At 44.6% G+C, this 22,734-nt stretch overlaps 1 protein-coding gene and 1 long non-coding RNA gene across 4 annotated transcripts; one reads left to right on the top strand and one right to left on the bottom strand.

The window, feature by feature from the left end:
• The first annotated feature begins 6,755 nt into the window (after nt 1–6,755).
• Nucleotides 6,756–19,279, top strand: LOC130266863 (cilia- and flagella-associated protein 100-like). Of its 3 annotated transcripts, XM_056516143.1 has the most exons (16): nt 6,841–6,921; nt 7,100–7,187; nt 8,887–8,973; nt 9,360–9,466; nt 10,119–10,308; nt 10,670–10,737; nt 11,384–11,547; nt 12,084–12,164; nt 12,743–12,924; nt 13,001–13,154; nt 13,805–13,853; nt 14,413–14,564; nt 15,316–15,451; nt 15,910–16,112; nt 17,563–17,659; nt 18,609–19,183. In XM_056516143.1, the coding sequence occupies exons 3-16, from the start codon at nt 8,949–8,951 to the stop codon at nt 18,672–18,674; spliced, it is 1,674 nt and encodes a 557-aa protein (XP_056372118.1). In that variant the 5' UTR covers nt 6,841–6,921; nt 7,100–7,187; nt 8,887–8,948; the 3' UTR covers nt 18,675–19,183. The 3 variants fall into 3 exon arrangements, with proteins under 3 accessions (XP_056372117.1, XP_056372119.1, XP_056372118.1); XM_056516142.1 differs by lacking the exon at nt 7,100–7,187 and having other exon boundaries at nt 6,756–6,848; nt 18,609–19,279; XM_056516144.1 differs by lacking the exon at nt 7,100–7,187 and having other exon boundaries at nt 6,761–6,921.
• LOC130266864 (uncharacterized) lies at nt 19,256–22,720 on the bottom strand. Its single transcript, XR_008843007.1, has 2 exons — nt 22,275–22,720; nt 19,256–21,459 (listed from the first exon to the last, which is right to left on the bottom strand). It is a non-coding gene; the product is annotated as an uncharacterized LOC130266864 (long non-coding RNA).
• Between the last annotated feature and the right edge of the window lie 14 nt (nt 22,721–22,734).

Here is a 22,734-nt window from a genome sequence, read left to right as displayed (position 1 = left end):
TGGTCCTTGGAACTTCTTCTCCATTTCAGAGGCCAGAGTCCATTGTGTGTGTGCTGATACTTGGGCTGTGCCCTCAGACTGTGTAGGTGTTTCACTGCAACAGGCTTCAAATCTGTGTTTCCCACTGGAGGGAACACTGACAGAGGAAGGTGCTTTGCACATGTCCTCTCCCCTTCCCAGACACGTGTTTGCACATTGCTTCACTTACTGAAAACTCAATTTTCAGCCACAAAAAGGCACTGCCATGGAATAGATGCAGGGGGATGGAGAAGGCTTCCCCAGGACCTGTCAGCCTTCCTGTTTTGCTGGGAGCTCACTGATCCTTCACCTCACTCTTTGTAACACGACCTTTGAGGATCTGAGCGTTTCAATTACACACAGATGAATAATTTACAAGTCATGGCTGTTGCAATAAACAAGTCCTTCTGCTCTGCTCAAACATTCAAAACGTCTTGTCTTAAATTTCCCTCAATTTGCAGAAACCTCCAGGACTTAAGCAACATTCAAAAATTGTAATGAGGGAAGAGCAGGGTGGCATTTCACAGCAGCAAACAGCACTGGTAGCAAGTATTCCTCTTATCTCCCAGCAGGGCATTGACCTGTTGTACAAACTCCAGGTAGGAAAGCCACTGGCAAAGCAACTCCAGATGTAATATTTACCTAAGAGGAGATATTTCAGTGGAAAACAAGCTACAGGATCTGCTGACATCCCAGTGGGGAGGAGAACAGCGGTCATTCACCAGTGCAGGCAAAAAGAATAGGAACAGGATCTGGAACTTCCAAGTATTTCTGAGTAATAAAGCTGTAGTTGCGTGAAGAGCATGTTTGTGCTGTCCATTATTCCAGCTAAACAGACATCAAACGTGGATCTGGTGCTTGTTCCACAGGAGACCCACTGCCCAGCATCACTGTTTCTATATGCCATTTCTATATTCTATATGCCACTATTCCATACTCAAAATACAGATGCAAATGTGCAGATCCTGCAAGAAAACAACCAGGCTGGCACTGAGCATTCCTGAACCACTGCAGCTGGTACCCAGTGATGCCTCATTCCCTGGCAAGGAGAAGTGGATCCCATGAGCTGCCCTGGGAATATGAGCCACAGTTTTGAGTTACAGATAATAGTTCCTGTACGAGCTTCTCTGGAGAAAAAGATAGACAGGATTGAAACAGCTCGGGAGCAAAGTGCATAACAGGGTTGTTTTTATCTTTAATCCATTCCACATGAGCAGAAAGAGCTTGGAGCTGTGAGGCATGTGCTTCCTTTTGCATTAATAACTCTGGTTATTAATCCTTTTTGCTCTGCTACATTAGCCCCTGCTGAAAAAAATTGGTGTGTGAGACTTGCAGGATCAGCCCCATTTTACCAGCTGCAGTTTCACTATCTTCCTAAGTGATCACAGCCCAGGCTGTCACTGAAAGGGGCAATTCCATCTTTCCCCAGCCCATGTGTCCCCCTTCCTCAAGCCATCCCAGTGATCATGATAAAAAAGGATCTTTTCCTCAGGCAGGGTATTTTTCAGCTGGATCAGCTCCCATGCAGTGACGGCAGCTGAAGTTTTGCCACAAAGCAAGAGCCAGGAAAAAGGCTGGAACTGTGCCTCGAGAGCTTAATGCAAAATCATGAAGTTTCAGTCTCAGGTTCCTGGGTCATTTGTCCTTGCAAATAGTGTGGATTTATAGTCCAGCTTAAGAAAGTCTCCTTGGCTGCAGCTCTGTGGCTCTCTTTTGCACAATGGGCCAAATGCAATCTCTAGTTCCCAAAGTACGGAGCTCTGAGGGAAGTCTGGAACTAGTTACAGTTTTCATCTGGGGACCAGGTCTACGTGGTTATTCAGGGCTGGCCTTGAAATTGCAACCATATTGTTTATTTATATCCTTAGTAGAGCAAACCAGGGCTGGTCACCCCGCAGAACCCAGACTCAGCCTCCCAGATCTCACCCTCCATTGTCCAGAGACATCTCCATTCCTAGAGATTTTCAAAAGAGCTGGGCAAGGTCTTGATATGGCTTGGAAGTTATCCCTGCTTTGAGCAGGAGGCTGGACAAGAGACCTCCAGAGGTGCCCCTCCAGCAGCACTATGCTGAGGTTCTGTCATTTTCCACTGCACCTGCACAGGGCTCTGCTCCAGCACCACCATCAGTCCCTCACTGCCTGAGCCACACGTGAGGGAGCAAAAGCCAACCAGCTCCCCATGGCCTTGGCTGTGTCAGCTGGGAGCCAGAGAAAAGCACACACCTTATCTGTGTGCAGATGTCTCAGCACACACCAGAACAAGCTTTGCATTGCAAAAGAAACTGTCCCAGCGCTGGCCAGGATCCCAGGGTGAAGACTGCAGAACATGTTCTCTTCAGCAGGAAGGAGCCTGCATCCTCAGCAAGCACAAGTGTGAAATACAAATCACTGAGCACCTGCTGCTCGCTGTCCAAGTCATCACACAGCACCCCTGAGTGGCTGCAGGGAAAGGAAGAATGACAGGGACTGTCTTCTCATTTCCATAGGGCCCTTCAGAAGTGTCAGCAATTTTGATCCACTAGATTGAAACCTGAGCTCTTGAAAGAATTGTGCACATTCACTTTGGATGAGACATCCCATGAGCAGCCTGGGGCTGGGGATCAGGAGACCCGGGTGGGTTCTGCTCCATCAGCTTGTTTGCAGAACAGGAGCTGAGCTCACAGGTCTTTCAGAGCCTTCCTCGGGGTCACTTCTCCCTCAGAGGATGGAAAAAGGTTTCTTGGAGTCGTCAGACCTGGAGACCTCATCCCTAAGGTGAAGGGGCATGGAGGAGCCAGAGTGGCAAACGTGGGACAGAGCCAAACCCCAGCCTGGCAATACGAGGCTGCTGCCATCTCCTGGTGGCTCTGGCCATGCAGAGGTGCCAGGGACATTTTTCCAGCTGGAAAACTTTCCTTTGAGATAAGGTTCTTCCTGCAAGCAAGCTTCAGCTGGAAGGAGCAGGGGGCAAGCAGCAGTGCCAGTGTTGTACCCTGGGGCCAAGGCACTGGGGTACCAGAGCTCTGCTGTGCTCCTGGGAGGTCTCCAGCTTTGCCTTCTGCTAGAGCTGCTCCTCTGCCTTGGGATGGCTCCCAAGGTAATCCTTTTCCATCAGGCCAGCACCTCCTTGTGCCCTGTGGCCTGAGGAGAGAGGAGAGATCCCTGCTGCTGTTGAGGGGCCCTGGATTTGCTGTGCCTGTGCAGCACATGTGGCCTTCACTGGTGCTGGGAAGGGAGATGATCCACGGTGAAACAGAGACATGCTGGGATCAGACAGGATGGATATGGTCTCCAGTACTCTTTCTTTTGGCATCCTTCATTGAGCTGTGGTGCGGATGTGGGGATATATTCTGTAAATAAAGTACAAATGGAGAGCTACATGGTCACTCTCTTGCCCCCTTTCAGCCTCTCTGCCAATCTCAGGAGTGTGCACAGCAGTTGAAAGAAGTGTGAGAGCAGCCATATATTCCCTATGGGATCCTATGGGATCTTCACAACCATCTGCAACCATCCACAGGCAGGAGCAAGGCAGGAGAACAGTGTCTCAAAAAGACCCACCAGCAGCAAGCTTCAGCTGACAGCTCACCAGGGACCCTGCTAGAGCAGAGAGCTGCCTGCACCTCCTTCCACAGAGCTCTTGTGGGCACTCACTCGAGGGTACCTCCTCCTTCCTTGTCCCTAACCATGGGAATAGGCTCCAATCTCACTTTGTTCCTCCTGGGATGTTCTGCACAACTCACTGGAAAAGAGCAGAACAAGGGCTCCAGAGAAAGAAAAAGCTCCAACTCCTTTGGTATTTCCACAGTGTTTGCTGGCTGCTGCCAGGCTGTTCTCTCTGCATGGCACGTACTGGGCTCACATCACACAAACCAAAGTGGGATTCTGGAATAAATGAGTCCCCTGGAGAAGAAGACTCCAGGCCATGGGGAGATGACTGCCCAGCGACCTGTGCAGCATCCCTGAGTACACAGGGAGATTCCCATAGTGATAAAAATACAGAGGAAGATTTCTTTATCTAGGTACTGATTCAGCTTTTATCTCTGTCAGCATTTCTCAATCATCCATTTCAAAATGTTTTGCCTTTAATTAATTAATTAATCCTCACAGCACCTCTGTGGAGGGGATCAGCATTCCTGTGCACCAACAGGGGAGCTGAATGGAGAAGACAAGTAACCCCTTCATGAGAAAATGAAGCGTGCAAGGAAATCACAACACCCTGAAATCCCAATCCCGCATCCTAACAAAATCACAAATCCCCAAATCTCAGACAATCTGCTGGAAAGATAACCAGCCACCTGCCATTCTTGCCATGCCAACTGCCTGGTTTTCTCAGCTGGACACCAAACATTTCATAATCCCAAAAACTGGGGTGCCCTGAAGCAGCCTTACCCCAAGGAGCTGCAGGCATGGTCAGCTGCACAGCCAGTTCCTTGCAGGCAGATTTTCCCATGATGTTGCACATGCTATTTATTCCATTCATCAACCAAGTTAATGGTGGCTAAGAATAGACCCCAGATGTCCTTCTGGCCTTAAAAACTTCTTTGCCCTCAAGGAAATGCAAAGCCTAAGTAGCTCATGGCATGTGTGGGACACAAATAATGAACCAAGATATGAAGAGCTTGCACATTTCCAAGAATTCACAAAATACCTCTCTGCTTTTAAATAACCTCTGTTCTGCTTTTGGAAAATAAGTGGTTAGCAAGGATAGTTCAGAACAGAGCAATGGATGTACAATTGTTTAATTCATTGATATAGAGATTGTGCCACACAGAGCCAGAGCTGTTCAAATGCCTTCAGTTTCTGTTATCTATTTCTGTGATGCTTCCACTGCAACAAATTCACAATTCTGTAATAAACTGGTGTTTCTGAATAAAGACCATTTCATATTAAGCCTTTACAAAATATGCATCTTTAGGACAATTTACTCCTGAATTATTATTATTTTTTTGGTAATAGAAATTATTCTGTAGTGTCATTTTTTAATACGTCCTCCTCAATACATTTGGGAAATATCCCAAAATATACTAAAGATTGTACTATGGTTTTCTGCATTACTGCTAGAAACCAAAGCATTCATGTGCAGAATAATGAAAAATTCCTTTCTGACAAGCATTTTTCTTCTGTTGCCTGAATCCAGTCTCTTGATAATCAGCAATTACAGAAAAAAATTACAACAATCAAATGGGAGTTTGCACTTACAGAAATTCATGCTATTTATTGCATGAGTTATTCAGACAGAGAAAGCTGTTTGGAAATCTATCAGTAATTGAAACAAAATGCTATTTCTGAAAACTGAAATTGTATTAATAGAAATTCTAAAGAGGAACACGATCCATTTGGAACCAATTTGCTCTTCTCAGAAACAGGAAAGGTTAAATGAGGGGATTTAAGGATCTTTTCCTCTGTGAAAACATACTGCTTTTTACCAACTAATATTTTATTAAATCCTCTATAGAATTATATGGTATTTCAGAAGGTGATATTTGGAGTTCTAGAGCATTTTTGACTTGGGCAACGTTCAGTAAATGGCTGTTTGTTCACCCATCCTGCACTTACTCTCCAAACTGTGACTGTTCACACTTCACCAAAAGACAGACCAGGGCAGAAATTAGGAAATGACAAATTATGGTCATTCCACAAACAGAGGTCCCAGCTCCCATTTCCTCAACCCTCTGCTCACAGACATAGGGTTAAACACCCAACTCCCAGGCCTGAAATAAGGGGTGAAACAATGAACAGAGAACCCAGCAGGGCAGGAAACCTCTCCCACCAGAGCAGTGTCATAAATTACCCACCACAATTGGGTAGGGCAATCAATAAGGCAATTTATTAGTTCATTGATAAGGAACAGGCAAAGCAGCACTGGGGACATGAGGAGTCTTCTCTGCCAACACATCCACCTTACCCCAGGTCACTGCCCCTTTTATAGGCAGCTCCTTGGTGGGCTGTGACAAGATTTTCTTGTGTCTCATGTTTGTGTTTTGCTTTGGATTCAGTATTATTGTTTATATTGATTTTGAGAGGAATGTCCCATTTGTCTTTACAAACAAGCTGTGGATCTGCTGGTACATAAGGCTAGCACTGAGAGATAAAAGAAACAATGGGATGGATTCCACTGATTGATGAATGGGAAAAGATATTTGCCTTTACAAACAAACTGTAGGTTTGCTGATAAATGAAGCTGGATATCGGAAGATGAAAGAAGCAATGTCGAAAAACTATGAATTGTATAAGAATTAAAAATTAAAAGGAAGGGTTTTACATTAGAGAGGAATGTCAGGGAAGTCTGTGCCTCCCAAGTACCTCAGCAAATAGGGAAAAGCGGCCGGGAAAATAGGATAAAAAGGGAGGCTGCGTCCTCCAAAAATCTGAGAGATCCCAGGGGAATGCCCCATGGCCTCTCCCTTTATTCGAATAAAGCAAAAAGGACTCCTCTCTCTCCTTTATGGACATAAACCTCTGGTGCTTGTGGATTAATTTCCCTGTCAATTATAATGACACGAATCACTATGTGACACCTCAGAGCAGTTTTCTCCCTTTTAGGAGGCGATTCAAGCGCAATGCGCTGGGACCCTCAGCCCAGGTGCGCGTCCCGCAGCATCCCCGCGGTGCGGCGGCACCGGGTGCGGTACCGGGTGCGGTACCGGGTGCGGTACCGGGGGCTGCCGGAGCTCCCGGACCCCGCAGGGCTGCGGGACCCGACGGTTCCGTGCGCGCTCCCGAGAGCGCCGTGCCCGACGCCGGGAGCGCGCGTTTCCATGGCAGCGCAAACAGCGCTCGGTGCGGTGCGCTCCGGTCCCGCCGCGCTCCGAGCGCGCATCCCGGCCCGAGCGCCCGCAGGAGACACCCGGGTGAGAGCTGCACGGGTTTATGGCAGTTCTTTAGATCTGTCTGAGTATTTACTTTTGGTTTTGTTTTGTGCAGGTCTGGGTTTGTTGGGGCTTTTTGTTTGTTTCTGTTTGTTTGGAGTGGGGGGGGGGTGTCTTTCTGGGTTTTTTTTCCCTTCTTTTTTTTTTTTTTTTTTCCCCTGGGTTTTACTTGTTTTGTTTTGTTTTGTTCTGTTTTGTTGATTTTTTTTTTTTTTTTTTTTTTTTTTCCTCAGTAGCCTGATGCTAGGAAAAAAAGCACCGAATAAAGCCTCCAGCGAATTAAAACCATAAAACCCCCACCTACTGATACACGTACTGCTGGTAGGCAGCTACTGGAATGTAATGTCAAAGGCAGAGAAATACGTGCCAAACAATTCTAGCAATGGAGCGTTTTTAAATTTGCATTATTGAGCTTAATAATTATAAATTAGCAGAGCTAGTGCTTCTGTAGCTTCTGGCTTTATTTCCAAAGTGCTGTGCAAACAACCTATTAAAAAAACCCCAGCAACCTCAAACAAAAAATGCCTTAATAAAATGAATATTTATAAGTTAATCATAAATACAGTTTCTTATACTTAGCTAAAATTATATTATAAAACACTTTTTATCTCTGAGGGTTGCACTGACAATTATTTTCCACATGCCAGTGTCTAGTCCTGTTTTTCAGACACATTGCCTGTATGAGGAATTTAAATCAACCAGAGGAACAAGAAAATTCATATGAGAAAGGTTTTAGATTACAGAAATCAAGGTGTGCACTGAGGGCTGAAGCTCCAGGTGTTTGCTGCAACTGCTCTGTGAGGTTCACAAACTGTATTTAGGCTTTTGACTGCCTGCCCACCCCTGCCCTCAAGGGGCTTTCTCCAAACTCACATCAACTGCAGGGGTGATGTTGATCCAGGATGTAGATGAGAGACCCTAGAGAAAAATATCCCCTTATATTAAGCAAAGGTCAGAGAGGTTTGAACCCTAGGTAACCAGTCAAGGAGGTTCTTGGTAAAATATTGTTCAAGAATTGGAAAGGAGAGAGAAAATATTTGGGATATATTCAAAAGCCTAAATTCTACCTCAGCCTCTGTGTCTCATCAGCAGTGATAGTTTGACACCCCCAAAGAATAAGGTACTAATTGGGCAGCTGCAGAAAAAGCACAAAGCACCAAGGACAGACATGGAAATTAGGCCAGACGAGTTTAGCTCAAGATACATAAAAACTGGAGACTGTTCAGAGCAGAAACTGATGCTCTAAAATAGCCCTAAAACTAGTGCAAGCAGAAGAGGATATTTTCTACAGCGTCTTAGAGCAGTCAGATCAGGAATGGTGCCAGCAGCAGAACTGCATCAATTGAACTAATACCTCACTAAGCCCAGCTTGCTGCCTGTGGTGATTAAAGGATAGCTTTAACAATGGCCTATCTGTTCTTTGTAAGTGAGATCATTCCAATTATGCCTTGTCCCTTAGGATCCATGGCAAAAACTACAAAAAGACTGGAGTCAGAGAAACAAAAAAATAACCTTCAGCAGTTTGCCAACCTAAAATGAAAGGCAACAGAGTTCTGTAAAGTGTGTCTGTGCTGTCCAACAATCATGCAGACTTATTGCAAGAAATCCACAATGCTGAAGCAATTACTGGGAAGAGGTTTAGAGAGTAAAAATGTAGCTTGTGAGCTAGTGACAGGAGGATCAAAAAGCATGGGTGTGGATCAGAACTGGTGACTAGATGGAAAAAGAGACAAGGGACTTGGGTTGCTTGCTGTCTCCAAATTTGTTTTTTGTTGCTTTCCCATCAGTTTATGTGTAAGGAGGACTGTGTTTTACACAGCTTTCACATAAGACAGGGATGAATATCTCCTTTTGGAAGTCAGAACAGAAATGTTTTCCAATTTAATGGAGCTTTTTGTTAATTGCTACAGACACTAAAGGCTCAGTGGTTAAGATACAGAAAGCCCCTATCACTGCTGTAAAACTTATCACATTGGCAGATCCCACCTGACTGATCTGTTTATGATTTTCTTTGGGCCAGGGTCAAAGACACCATCCTGACATACAGCATCAACATCTAAAAGCCTCTTTTCCAAACTTGAAATGGAAACCCACCTTGTGCTGTCAGGTAAGGAAGGACACAATGCTCCAGCAATGTTTCCTTGTCAGGTCAGAGGAGAGCCTGAAGTCAGGTTCTTCTGCCCCAAAACAAATGGAATGGGTAAAACAGCTACAGACAGTAAATCTCTGGCTGAAATTCTGTTGTTGATCATCAGATATGATCAAGTGACATAAACCCTACAGAGGTCTCTGTTTTATCATGGGCTTCTCAGAAGCTCTGTCCAGCTCCCTGGATAGATCCAGCATTGCTGGACACCTGCAGCTGGGAGCACTGCCCACGCTCCAGGTGTGACACAGCACATCCCACTCCCTTTGCACTGGGTCCAGATACTCAGCTTCACATCTACATCCTCATCCTGGCTTTTTTTTTCTTTTAATTTTTTTTTCCCCCAGAAAGCACAGAAGATGATGAAGGAAACCCAACGAAAAATCCATTTAAAGTCCCATCAGATGCTGAACTTTTCTCAATGAGGGACAAGGAAATTAAGAAGGCACAAGAGGTATGTACACATGCTTCAGGCTAAACTATATAACAAGCAGTTGGTAAGGCAGGTACCCAACCAACAGAATACCAAAATTTAGCACATAGATCAAAGACCTCTTCATGAGAAAGCTGGAGATTCAGCCAGGAGAAGAGAATGCTCTAGGGAATTGCACTTCAGTCCATGTGAAAGCACTGAGCAAGAGCAAGTTTTACCCTCCAGAAAGTTCTGGAGTGGGTTTGAATAGATCCCCTCAATTTGAACTTAATGGTTTAAATGTCTTTGTAAAAGCTGGACTGAGTTGGTTCAGTGTGGGCTGTCTCCCTTTAACCAGGGGACTCAAAGGATGAATCTCAGAAAATTTCCATTTGCTTACAGGAATAACTCAAGAAGGAAAAATGAGGACACTGAGTGGGTACAAACTGGCACAGCTGGTGGATGGATGCAGAATACAAATCAACAAAATAATGACAAGTGCTAAGAAATTTAGTGTTTCAATTGCCTCAAGAGAGAATATTATTGGGATTAGGCAGATAAACTAGGCAAATATGCATCAGCAGGGTATCACCACTCTGCAGATTTCTAGGCTGTCAATAACTTACTCATGTCTTTAAAAACCACAGCAAACAAAGCACAGGATAAAACTGGACACATATCTGACTTCTCACAGGAATATGAGAAGAGGAAGACTATGAAAGTCCATGAGAAAGCCACTTACTCCACTAGAATGAAGGAAAAAAGCGGGCTGAGGAAAGCCCTGAAAAGGGAGGAAGAAAAGGAGGGCAGAAAAGAGGCAACATGTGAAGAGAGACTGAAAGTTCTTCAGGAGCTGCTTTCACGGAAGTTAGCCATGAAAAAAGGTGGAGAGCAGGCACTGTCTTTGCAGGGGTGCTGCCCAGCTGGGTAACACCTAAAGAGAGGCCAGAGAGGGGCTGGGGGAGCAGCTGGCTGTGCCTGAGGTGCTCTGATGTGAGGAGTAAATTTGCCATTAATGTCTAGAGGACAAGGATCAGATTCTCCACTCCATTTTCCCTGGTTTTACTCCCTGAAAATCCACAGGAAACTGATCCTAAACAAGGTTATAACTATAATACAATAATCAGTATTGCTGGTTCTAACACAAGGCAGACCCATGCTCATGGCAGCCTATATATTGACTGTGTTTTGCTTTGGCCATATTTCCCCCTCTCTAGTCTAAGCAACTTTCTATTCTAATTTCAGATTATGCATTAGACAGAGAGACCTTCCATGGCTACCTACAGGACAGAAAACAGATCTTTTATCTTGAGGTACATGGCTTTCAGTATGTTACTTTCTGTTCATTTAATTACTCCTCCCTGTGTTGCTTTGTTTTGATGTTAATTCTCCTGAGATCCACTGCCTGGAGACCTTTCCAGGGTGGCACACATCAGACCTCATGAGCTGACTGTCCAAGTCCTGTGTCACAGACACTCAAAATCTGTAGCCCAGTAACTCCCAGCCAGGAAATAAAGGAATGTGGGTCATTCCCATCACTCAGTAGCCACCAGGAAACTATTCCATGTGTGAGAGGCACAGGTGCACTGATCTTTGCAGCTGGGAGCCATTCTGAATTCAAAATAAGGGAATGGAGTAACCCTGCTGGAACATTTCCATTAGTCATGACTATTATTGTGCTGTAACACAACTGAACAATCTTCTGATTCAGCCAGGAGTTAATGCAGTGCTGGGACTTCTGAATTCTGTCTTTAGATTCACTTTTTATTGGCTAAGTTCCTTCTGAAGTAACTCCTGGCCTCCATGTACCTGGCTTGCACTGTCACACACGTGGGTGTGAAATCCTTACCCTCTCTGCCCACAGCTGTCAGGTAATTTGGTAACCAGGTACAAAGCTAAACCAATGTGCCTTTAAAGCCAACCAGCTGATGTGACTGCTGCCTTTGGGGTTCATTTCAGTATGCCATTGCAGTAAAGCGAGGGGAGATTGAAAAGATGGAGACCATAGCAAAGAATGAGGAAAAGAAACTGGAAAAGGCTGAGAGAAGGATGGAGAAGGATGCTGCTGTGTTTGATGAGTTCCTGAAGGAGAACCATAACTACTCTGTTGAAGCACTGAGAATGTAAGAACACTGAAGGAACCACCTGTGAGCCATTTCGTTCTGGGCACAGGGATTTGCCTGAACATTCTGAGTTTCCCACAGTTACAGTTGGTGGCACTTTCTTCCCACTCATCCAATAAAAGAGAGGGAGGAGAATAACATCCAGGGAATGCCCTCAATGTAAAAGCCCTTGATCTGGTGGCAGCAGGGAACCTGCTGGTGGCTCCACCACTTCTCACTTCTCACCAGACCCTTTACTGGAGGCAGATGCCTCTACCCAACCCCTCAGTGAAGCAAACTGAGCACTTTGGCCATTACAGGCACCACAGGGGCAGAGCTGCCAATGATGCTCAGCCAGATTAGGAGGGCCTGAGCTCTGGGATGCCCTATTTTGCCAAGAGAAAGGGTCTTCAGGCAGGAGCCCAGCATCTCCTGGGGTACATCTGTAACACAGATTTCCAGGGTTCATATCACATCTTTTTCACTGTTTCATATGCACCTCAATTCACTACTCATTTCTAAATTGTTTAATGGCTTGTTTATGCATCCTTCCCTAGAGCCAGAAGAGAAACCTCAGCAAAGACAAAGAAAGTAACTGAGATCCATGGAATCACTACCCAAATAAAGAAAATCCAAAGGTAAGATTGCTCATTGCTCCTGCCTCAACTTTAGCAGCCCCTACAGTGCTATAGCTTCACAGCCAGTACAGGGGATAGATTTCTAAAAATGTTTCATTTTAAGAGTCAAAATGTTTTGACTTTTGTTTTCCAGATGCTGGTTTTGTTTCTAAAACTACTAATCTAGTTCTCTAATGATATTTGAAAAAATAATATTCCAAACCCAAAATTAAATGCTTAACATCAGATTAAAATCCAAACAAAACTAAGTGATGCATTTTAATAGAGACCTATGGAAACACAAAAGAAATAACTGTGATTACTGTTATGAGTTGAGCTGGAAAAGTTTCTCATTCCTTTTCAAGTAAAATTTCAAAAATTAGCAAGCTGAGTATCATAGCAAGGGATATGACCACAGAATATGGTTGATTCTCAGTTTCCACATGAGAGCACAGAGGGCAGGTTCTCTTTTGCCTTTGCATATCCATGAAAACATATCCTCTCTCCCATTCTCTGGATGAAACTCAATAACAAGAGTGAGCAAGAACCCATTCAAACAGGAGCTTCCCTCCCTGCTAACAAACTTTCTCTCAACCCAGTGAAATCTCCAGATTTGAGGACACTCTGCAGGAGTACATGATGTACAGGGACATTCTCTACCAGCTGTCTCCAAGGGAGTGGCAGGAGGAGCACAGGAAAAGGCGCAGAAAAGGGAAGGATGTGAAAACAGAGCCCAGAGCTAAGGGAGGAGGTGCTTCAGATCCCCCCACTGCAGAGCAGGGTGAGTGCAGCAAAGGGCTGCTGCTGCTCCCTGAGCCAGCCCCAGGCTCTCAGTGGAGCTCTCCTCTTGTCTCCAGACCAGGATCCAGCAGCCAGGACAAGCACTGCCCCAAGCCTCAGCTTCACAGATTTACCAAGTTCCCTGATGGCTACAGAGGGTTTGAATTTCAGGGCACGTGATATCAACCCCCAGCTTAAACAATTCCTGAAGCCTCTTTTAGCAAGAGAACTGTAAGTACCAGAGATGCAAACAGAGGGTTTAAGGAATCCTACTGCTCACCCTGGCTGGGCACTCCAAGGTCTGGGCTCATTGGAATAAATTCAGATAGAGCAGGAAGCTGTGAGGTGTGCAGGTCAGTACCTGCTCCAAGTGAGCTCCATCCTCAAATCCTCTGCTGAGAGCCTGCCCCAAGTGGGGCTGTCACTAAGACATGCAAACAGAGGGTTTTAACCCTTCATGGCAAGGGTGACAGGTACAAGTGAAAGTGATGAGCAGGCTGAGCTGCCAACAGCAGCAAGGCACCACTTCCCTCTCTTTCAGCTCTTCTGTAGAGGAAGAAGCATTAACCAAAGAGACTTTGAAGGCGTTTGGATCAACACCCTCAGTTCAGGCTCGTGTGTCATGTTCCAGCCCCGTGGCCAGCACAGCCCAGAGCAGCACAAAAGGCAGCTTGCTCTGAAGTGCTGCTGTGTTGTGTGACCCCTAGACCCTACTGACCCCAAATATCCCCCAGCTGCAGGGAGGCAAAGGTGGGAAGGTGCAAAGGACTGTTCAGGAGTAAACAGTGGCACTGAACAGTAACAATGCTCATATGTCAGTAATGAGATCTCCTCTGAGCTGTCATTTCTCTAAGGGCCTAACACACAAAATGCTTTTTCAGAAGTTCACTGGAGGATGCAGAGAGTGAAACCAGCTCAGATGAAGACGAGGTCAGAAGTCTTATGTTGAAATATTTGCATTTTCTGTTTGTTCTGTGTCATTTATCAATGTTACTAATTTCCCTTACAGTATTAAGGAGTTACTGTAGTTACAAATTATAAATGTATGTTTATATATTCATAAATGTTCACATTTTGGCAACACATATTATAAATACCTTAGTTTAACTTTCCTCCTTCAGTTTCCAAAAACCTACCATCATGTCTAAGCTTGCCATCCTCCAGTGAGGTATGACATCATCAAATTAAAGATTTTTCAATTAGTGCAGTTACTGGCTTATGTCTGAAATTGAAGCTTTTCCACTCACAGATGTTTGCAACACTTTTTACCCCAAAATGCGGTTTGTTTTGGGGGTGAGCTGTTGAGGCAGAGCAAAGCCCCACACACAGCAGGCAGGATGTCCCTGTATGTCTGTGCATGGACAAACACGGATCTCTCCAGATGGAGGAACGTTTGGATAGCCAGGGCTGGTGCAGACCAGCCTCCACACAGCTCAGTGGAACAGGAGCAGAGGAGGGAAAAGCTCAGCCCATGTGTTTTCCACTCTAGGAGCCTGAGCTCTACTTCACTCATCCTGAGCAATTGCTGATTACCTTCACGGAGATGCTGGATGAGAACTTGTCCTTTGTCCTGAACTCCCAGGACATTGCAGAGAGCTGGCACAAGGTCCAGCAGACTTTCATCACCACACGTGACAGCCTGTAAGTGTGACCCTGCAGGGCATGGGAAGGGTCCTGAGGTGCAGCTTTCAGACATGAGTGACCCCTCTGTCCCCAAGGCACTGTCAGGGACACACCACAGGGTACTCATAATGCTCTTCACACAGCAGGGTCTTGCTTGTGAGCTCCTGGGAAAGTGCCCCATATATGCCTCATTTAGGAGATAAGACTTGAGCTTGGGACTAATTCCTTGGTCCTCAAGGCACATAGGGAATGATGCATTAAGCATCCTGGAGCCAGTATAAGTATAGTGTAATTCTCATGGAGGAAGACCAAAGGAAGGAACAAGGCAATTCCTGGAGTGATCCAGAGCAGCACCAATGCTGGCTCAGTGCAAAACCTTCCTTGAGGAAGACAGGAGGGAACCCAACTGTCCTTGTAATCTACAATTTCAATGGCAGGTAGACATATATACTCCCATTTAAAATGTAGCTTATATACTTGTGGAAGTTTTAAAGGTAATCTGGATCCCCCATTGGCTTACTAAAACCCTTGAATGTTTAGCTATGCTACTTGTCCCTTGCTCACACCAGCACAGTAACTGCTTTTCAAAAAAAAAAAAAAAAAAAAAAGAAAAAAACAGACAAAAAACCCAAAGTTCCCTGTGGTTTCAGGGCTGTGGGTGCAAGTTCCCAGCAAAGGCTGAAGTGTTACCTCCATCTGCTGGCAGCAGAGAGCAGAGCTGTGCTCCAGAGGTGCCTTTCCCAGTACCTCCTCTCTGTGTCTCCTGCAGGGAGAAGGAGCTGGCAGAGCTGAAGGAGCAGGTGAACACCCTCCGAGACTCTGTTGCCAAGGAAGAGGAGAAAGTTGCCGACCTGAAGCGCAAAGTCCAGCGCTTTTCCTCTGGAGAGCAGGAGGGTGATGAGCAGGTACAGGCTGGGATCCAGGCAAGGGGGTTCACACCTGCACAGGTGGTTCCTGTCCAGCAGGAACCTCCATCCTGGGAGCAGAGCAGGCAGGATGCACTGGGGAGGGAGCAGTGCTGTCTGCAGCACTGGGGCTACAGCAAGGCTGCTTTGGGGCACTGCTGGGGCAGCAAACCTGGCTGCTCCGTGCAGAGGTGAGAGCAGGGCTCACAGAGACAGCTGGGCAGCTGCCACCTGAGCCAGGCCACAGCCAAGCTGGGAGGATGAGAGCAACAGTGAATGGCTCAATTCAGCCATCTGTCCCTGCCACTGCCATTAGCCAGCCAGGAAACAAGCAGTTGAATCTTACTGAGGGGATTAAAGTGTTTCCTTTATGGATTTCCTTTGGTTTTGAAGGGATATTATGATTCTACTTGGCAGAAGCCAGCTGTGCCACTCCCCATATCTCCTGTCCCCTCTAGGACAAAATGCTCACAAGCCTGAACAAGAAGGTGCTGGAAGTCTATTCCAACTGCACTGGAGACCATGAGACAAACCTGCCAACAGTAGAGATGTTAAAGGTAATAGAAAAAAAGCTCAACGATTTACTGGACAGCGTGGAGAGAATCCCACCTGCAAAGATAGAAAAGGCTGTGAAAATCATAAGAAGGGAACAAAGGGCAAGGTAAGGCAAGACCCTCTTCTGGAAAACATCTCTGTTTTAAATGTTGACAGCTGAAAGATACAAATCAACCCAAAAACCTGTAGTAGCAATCTGAAAGGGGGCAATCCATCCAACTTTCCTTCTGTTAGAGCTCTACATTTATTTTACTTGCATCTCCTCATCAGTGAGCAACAGCCCACAGCCACATTAGAAAAGACCTGCAAATTACAGTAGAAAAATCTAGAAGAATAAAAACACTAAACTCACAAACAAAAATGGATTCTATGATGACAATTGTCATTTTAATAAAACAATTTACAGTGACAAAATTTAAACTGAATAAATTGAAAATTAAACCTCAAGTTAACACAGTGTGCCTTGCCCTGATATTTTGTCAGACTTTAATATGTACATAAGGGCATCTGTCAATAACTCCAACTTTGAAATGTTTATTCTACAAAACTTTTAAATTTAACTTAAACATTATTAAATAGTAGCAATTAACACAATCAGTGTAAGTCCCAAGATGAGACACATTCCTGTAGGCCTAGTTACACAGAATTTCACCTCACAAATAACAAAGATAACTGAACTGATGACTGTATCTGGCCATCCTCAAGAGAATCAGACAGATTAGCAAGAGGATTTAAAGCCAGACAGTGACATTTCAGTTCTGCTTATTCTCTTTCTCTGCATCTTTACTCAGCTGTGTAGTAGAAAAGGTATGGTGCATCCTCCTGATGTTCTGTGAATAGGTTTGCACTCCCAAACTGCAAAATCAGCAAGATGCACATTTATTCTATGCTGGGGATGGAAGAGAATAATTCAGGGAAGATACCACGCACCCTACCCCCCAAAAAACCCAAACAAACAAACAAAAAAAACAAAACACAACAAACCCTACGAAGAGCATTAAACATTTTCAAGTTTACATGGTTAAGACTGCAGTTTCTCTGCCCCAGTGTTCCACAGCTTGAGCCCATTTCTACTCCAGTAATTCATTTTCATAGGAAACTGGAGCAACAGTATTGGTCTCCCCTGTGCCCCTTGGGCCAAGTGCAGCTCCGTGGGGGCTGCCTGCTGCTCGCCTGTGTCTTACAGACCTGGCTACCCTGGTGAGAACTGGGGTACAACAAGCACCACCCCTCCGCACAGCTGGTGAGCATCCTGCTCCACTGCAGGGTGTAAGGCAACAACAACTGTAACAACAACTGCCCAAACAGCTCTGTGTCAAAGCCTGACATGCTTTTTCCACCCATCACTCCAGAAAGAATAGGACCAGCAGCAGGCAGTGCTTCCTCTTACCCCTTCACAGCAACTCCAGCAGCAGGTGTACCCAAACCCCTGGGCTGCAGTGGTTAGCTGTAAGGTGTGATGTAAGAAGTTTAGATGTTGATGCTGTGTGTCAAAAGCACAGCTGGTGTAGCTGCATGCTGCATTTAACCCATCCTTTATTCTCTCTCTTCAAAAGGCTCAGAGAGGAAAAGCAGAAACAAGCAAGGCAGCAGCAGCAGGATGAAGGATTGAAAAGGGACATGGAAAGATCACAGGTACCTGAAGAAAAAAAGGTAAGTGCAGTGGTCTGTGGAAACACTTCACCTCTACAGCTCACTTCAGAGAAGTGCCTGGATTCAGTACCTGGGGGTACCAGAACATGAAGTGTTTAAGGGAAACGTGTCATTAAGGGGCCTCTGCAGCTGAGTGGGGATGGCACCTACAGCCAGGTGCAGCCCAATTTACAGGAGTGATGTAACTTAAGCCACTGCTGGGAAGTCAGTCACAGTGCAAGTTATTCCAGCTCAGTGTCCTTTCATCATCCTTCTCTCAACCACATGACCCCCTCCACTACTTGCCAGTTCTCAGTAAGCTCATTTCAACTCATTAACTTAGCTGTATTAAGCCAAGCAGGAAAATTGGCAAATGAGGAACTGGGCAGCAGGACACTCCTGGTAAGAGCAGCAAGGCCCTAGACCAGCCCAGCCATACCATCTAACCCCACCTTCTTTGGGTTAGATGTTCCACATCCTCCCAAAATGAGCTCTGACCCCTAGGGAGGATCAGAGCAGAGCTTCTGCCTTGGCTGCTGCATCTTCCCCAGGTCAACACAGCCCTGAGGAGACCCCAGTTCTGTCACAGTGACAGCACAGGTGACTTAAGAGCAGGGGCCATGAGTCCCTGCCCCTTTAGCCAAAATAGAGGGTTCTGTAGCTTCCTCTGGTATTTCTTTGGATCTCTGACTTTCCCTCCTCTTCCTGACACAGGACTAATGAGGCTTTAGTCAGCAAGCAGTTGTAGGTACAACAGTGAGTTGTAGAAGCTGAAGCAGCACACTCACAGCCCTCAGGTGCTTCACATTCACTTTCCAATACGGAAAGCACAGTCAGCAGACACCCTGCAGCCTGCCTGGAGCACAGGGCAAGGGCCACAGCCCCTCCCAGCCTGGCAGCACGGAGCAGCTTTAGCTGCCTGGTCACACACCCTACCAGGCACTGATGCACATCTCTTCCTCCTCTGCAGGGCTACAAGACAATGGCCTTGCCTTCCAACCCACCTGCCAGGAAGAACAGCCAAGGAAATAGATAAGAAAGAACAACAATTGTATTATTTCTCCTGATGGCACAGCCTTAACCACAGCTCATAGGGCTGATGCTGTTCTAGAAGTCTTTTCTAGGTTTACATTCTGTCAGTCTTTGCTCAGCTGAACTTAACTGTCCCATGAAATTTCCTTCTTCTCCGACCCGAAGATTACAGGGAAAGTTTTCAACCTTTTTTTCCCTCCTTTGGTATTTTGCCTAAGAAAATAAATAAAAATTCTCTCATTTTGCTTCTCAAGCTCTTGCTAAGCACCAATGCTTTTCTCATTCAGTTTTTGATGCCAACAGCACTATCCATACAAACCTGAGCAGTGAGATCTATGCCAGTCCTAGGTGACAATCTCTGCTAAGGCACAACCAAGCCAGGTACCTCATAGACATTTATGACAATCACAGGTCTTCTGAAGGACTATGAAAACCAAGGGCTATGCTCCAATCCAAAGCCATTACAGACTTTATCCCACTACAGTGGAGAAGATGCAACCGAAGGAAAAACACAGAAAATCAAACTGCCAGTAATTAACTTTGTGTGAGATGCATCCATGAAAAGAACAATATCCAGTGACAAAATGACAATAAAAAAAAAGCTTTATTAACCCTTTTGCACCAGCAGTTCTTCAGGTATCCATTGCCAGCAATAGAGCCCAAGCCAAGTGATCCAAGTTTCTGCCCTCAAGAGGTTAGCACTTTACATTCACTTACAAAGCTGAGTGAGGTACATTTTCAGAAGTAGAAAGATTTGGTTGCAAGTCCCATAAAAAGATGGAGTGTTCCTTGGCCATTTTAATGGATTACAAACTGGTATGGTCCTTGAGAACAGAATAATGCAGGTGTTGGGAGCTCGAGGTGTCTCAGCTTCCAGGGTGACCACTAGAGCAAATCCCTTCAGCACAGTTCCTCCTCAATCTTTCCACCTCTCAGGAATGGACTCCATGCTGCAGTCACAGCCACCAGGCAGACCTCAGCTACCAACTGGTTTGAAAATCCAGCCTGAGAGGGTTCAGACTTTCCCTGGATATAAGCTGTAAACTCAGAGTGAGAGGAACAGAGAGATCTCAATGCTCAGTTAGGCTAAAGATAGAAAAATAAAGCTGGTTCAACCAGAGATATAATACTGCCTACAAATAAGGAGCTGAAGTTCATTGTAACCTGTATGCTTTTTTCCTCCCCAAGTCTGCAATCAAAAATGCATTTATATGGACACATACATAGTTCAAAAGGCACAGGAAGTAAAAGCATTTCTGAACGACCTCGTGAATTTAACATCAGTATAACTGTAAAATAAATAAATATGTGCAAGATTAAAAAGATCACAACGTTCTTCTCTGTGACATATCTTATTTTGTAAAAAAAAAAAAAAAAAAAAAAAAAGAAAATACACATACGTGCATACATACACCTCACTGAGAATAAAAAAAAAGTACAAACAGCCTTTTATCAAACTCCTATACATACTTTTACAGGCATTCAGAACATCACCATAGGAAACATTTAAATTACTACCTTAAAACGTAACCAAAGGTGGTTTTTTCCCCTATACAACCCTATACTTATTTAGGTGTCTGCAATCCAGGTAAGTAGAGTACATACAACCTCTCCCCCCACCCCCAAGAGTAACTGCAGTTTTTCAGGGGCAAATCTTCCTGGACAACAACTGTTTCCCCCTCACAAAGTACTCTGACAACTGCATATTTTGTAAACCAGCCAGAAACTCCAGGTACATGTGACGCTGGGACAGCAATAAAGAACATGTGTTAGCAGTGTTCAATTAACAAAACAAAAACACCAAACAACCCTAAATAAAAAGGTAGTGACCATTTCACAGGTAACTTGGCAGCGGTTTATAGATGAGATAAAAATCAAGGTGCTTAAATTTACATGACGGTCAACATTCCTCCCGAAAAAAGGGAACACAAAAACAAACCTCTCTCAGATGCTGTTGGACTCTTAGCTAATCACTTACAGTGAGTACAGTTCTATTGCAGTTTTCATTTTCAAGTTTTGCTGGAAGAATTCAGCAAAATATTTGGGATGCAGGAGCAAGGAAAGGGAGAAACTCAACATGAGCTACAAACTGATTCACAGCTAAGTTAACATTAGAATCTAGCTTTCTAAAACAAAGATTTTAGAGCATTTCATTTTCATGGCATAGAAGGTTAATTTTGTTACATATGACACTTTATTCTGGTTTTCTGCCAAACACAGGGGCCAAAATAATCCTTTTTTTTGTGTGTGGTAAACACTTGCAAAATTTAGCTCTTAATTCCTTGATGCCACTGGCTCCACGAGACCAGTGGAAGGAAAGTTTTAACTGTCATAGGCAGGATTATAAATTTGCACTTGTTAGCTGTGGAATACTTGCTTTCCTGTGAAAACAGTAAATATTACCTCAGTTTGAAGTGTAATAAAGTACTTCTCCCTGAAACAACACTGTACAGCAGTCTGCCTCAGCCTCCCAACCACCAGGCAGACAGGGTATCTTACACAGGCACATCAAGTGGGATTTACATTTTTAAAGAAAATTTTTCAGCTGCAACTGTCTTAAGGAAATCACAAAGAGTGCAACCATATTTCAGTTCTCCTACTTTTCATTTTCATTCCTATTTTCCTTGGAAAAAGACCCACACAGTAATCTCACTCTGTCATGATTGCCCAATTTGTTTTCAAGTAACTGTTCTTAATAATCGTCATTCCAGATCCTGTAAATTTATTGTGCTTCCAGTGAACTGAGAGTTATCAGAACCTGCATCATCTTCAGTGGAATTGTGTGGCTCCTGTAAAAGCAAACAGACAGCATGAAATACTTTCACCTCTAGATGGTTTCAGTGCTTATCAGCAAGATTATCTTGACTTTTATCCAACACCAGAGAAATGCTTGGAATGGCTCAGAGGAAACCCAAAGCTCTTCCATTTCAGGGATCCACCCAAACAGTGTTGCCAGTTTTTCTGTGGAACACTTTACATCTATTTCCATTACTAATGGAAATAGATTTAAAATCACTTTTTCCTCCATTAACAACCATGGCAAACAGTCCCACTCCTCTTGTACTTCTAGGTTTTGAGGAAGGTGCCCCTCCTCAACAAAAAAGGTTTATTTTCTATCCAGAAGCACACTTGGCAGGAATAGGTACATTGCAGAGTTTATAAAAAATGAGGTCCCTAACCAGGCTTTTAAACATAACTGACACTCCCATAAGGGCACTACTCTGAAATCTAGGTCCAAGAGTCTATTTCTCACTTCCCACCCCTTCCTGCAGCATTCCAATTCTGATCCTCTTTCTTGACCCACCTAGTATCTGCAGGATGGGATCAGGAAAACAAGGGTGGGGCATTTCAGAAAAAATGAGCACATTTAGGTATTCATTACTCAGGAACAGAGGAAAAAAAAACAACCACCTTTGTCAAAGGTTGGTAACAGACACAAGATAAATTGTGCAGTGCAGCTCTCTGCTTACTATTCCTTGTGAATGGAATCCAACTCCCAGTGGAAAACAAGGTATTTTCATCAGGCAGAACATGAGAGTGCTCACAGTAAACTGTCTTTACCTTCAAGCAAGGCAATAAAACCCAGTGGCTTGACATGCTGTACCTGAAGTATGTGAACAGGCAAATCCACTGTAAGCTGAGAATGTGACGAGGAAGACTGAGAGCTCAGCTGAAAGGGAAGATCTCCCTCTCCTGGGGAATCATCCTGTGAATGTAGAAACATGATGAAATTACACAACCCACAGCTATCTCAGCACAATATGGCAAATTTCACTCAGCCTCACAATCTTAAAATATCTGATAAAGCCACTGCACTGTACTAGTAAGGCCTAGCTCCACAAAGATGTGGAAAGCTAAGTACAACTTAAATCTGAACCTAGCTCAGTGAACAACCTATTATCATGTCCTCATCAACTTGGAACACTGGCAAGATCTGAAGGAATGGTTCCTCTTTCAACAAAACTAACACTCAGAAACATGCAACAAGTTTCATCATGTTTTCATGAAGCTGATACTTAACATGAAAGTTACAAACGTGCACACCCATTAAAAAACAGATCCAT

Source organism: Oenanthe melanoleuca, unplaced genomic scaffold (genome assembly GCF_029582105.1).
Source record: "Oenanthe melanoleuca isolate GR-GAL-2019-014 unplaced genomic scaffold, OMel1.0 S300, whole genome shotgun sequence".
Classification (NCBI taxonomy): domain Eukaryota; kingdom Metazoa; phylum Chordata; class Aves; order Passeriformes; family Muscicapidae; genus Oenanthe; species Oenanthe melanoleuca.
Note: the sequence above shows the minus strand (reverse complement) of the source record. Positions and strands in the feature narration are given on the sequence as shown.

Bases quoted from the DNA above. Each gene is read 5' to 3' on its own strand.
- LOC130266863 (XM_056516142.1), top strand. From the start codon at position 8,949: ATGGAAACCCACCTTGTGCTGTCAG. The intron at 9,467-10,118 runs GTATGTACACAT...GACTTCTCACAG, and splicing joins AAATTAAGAAGGCACAAGAG to GAATATGAGAAGAGGAAGAC. The intron at 13,155-13,804 runs GTAAGTACCAGA...ATGCTTTTTCAG, and splicing joins CCTCTTTTAGCAAGAGAACT to AAGTTCACTGGAGGATGCAG.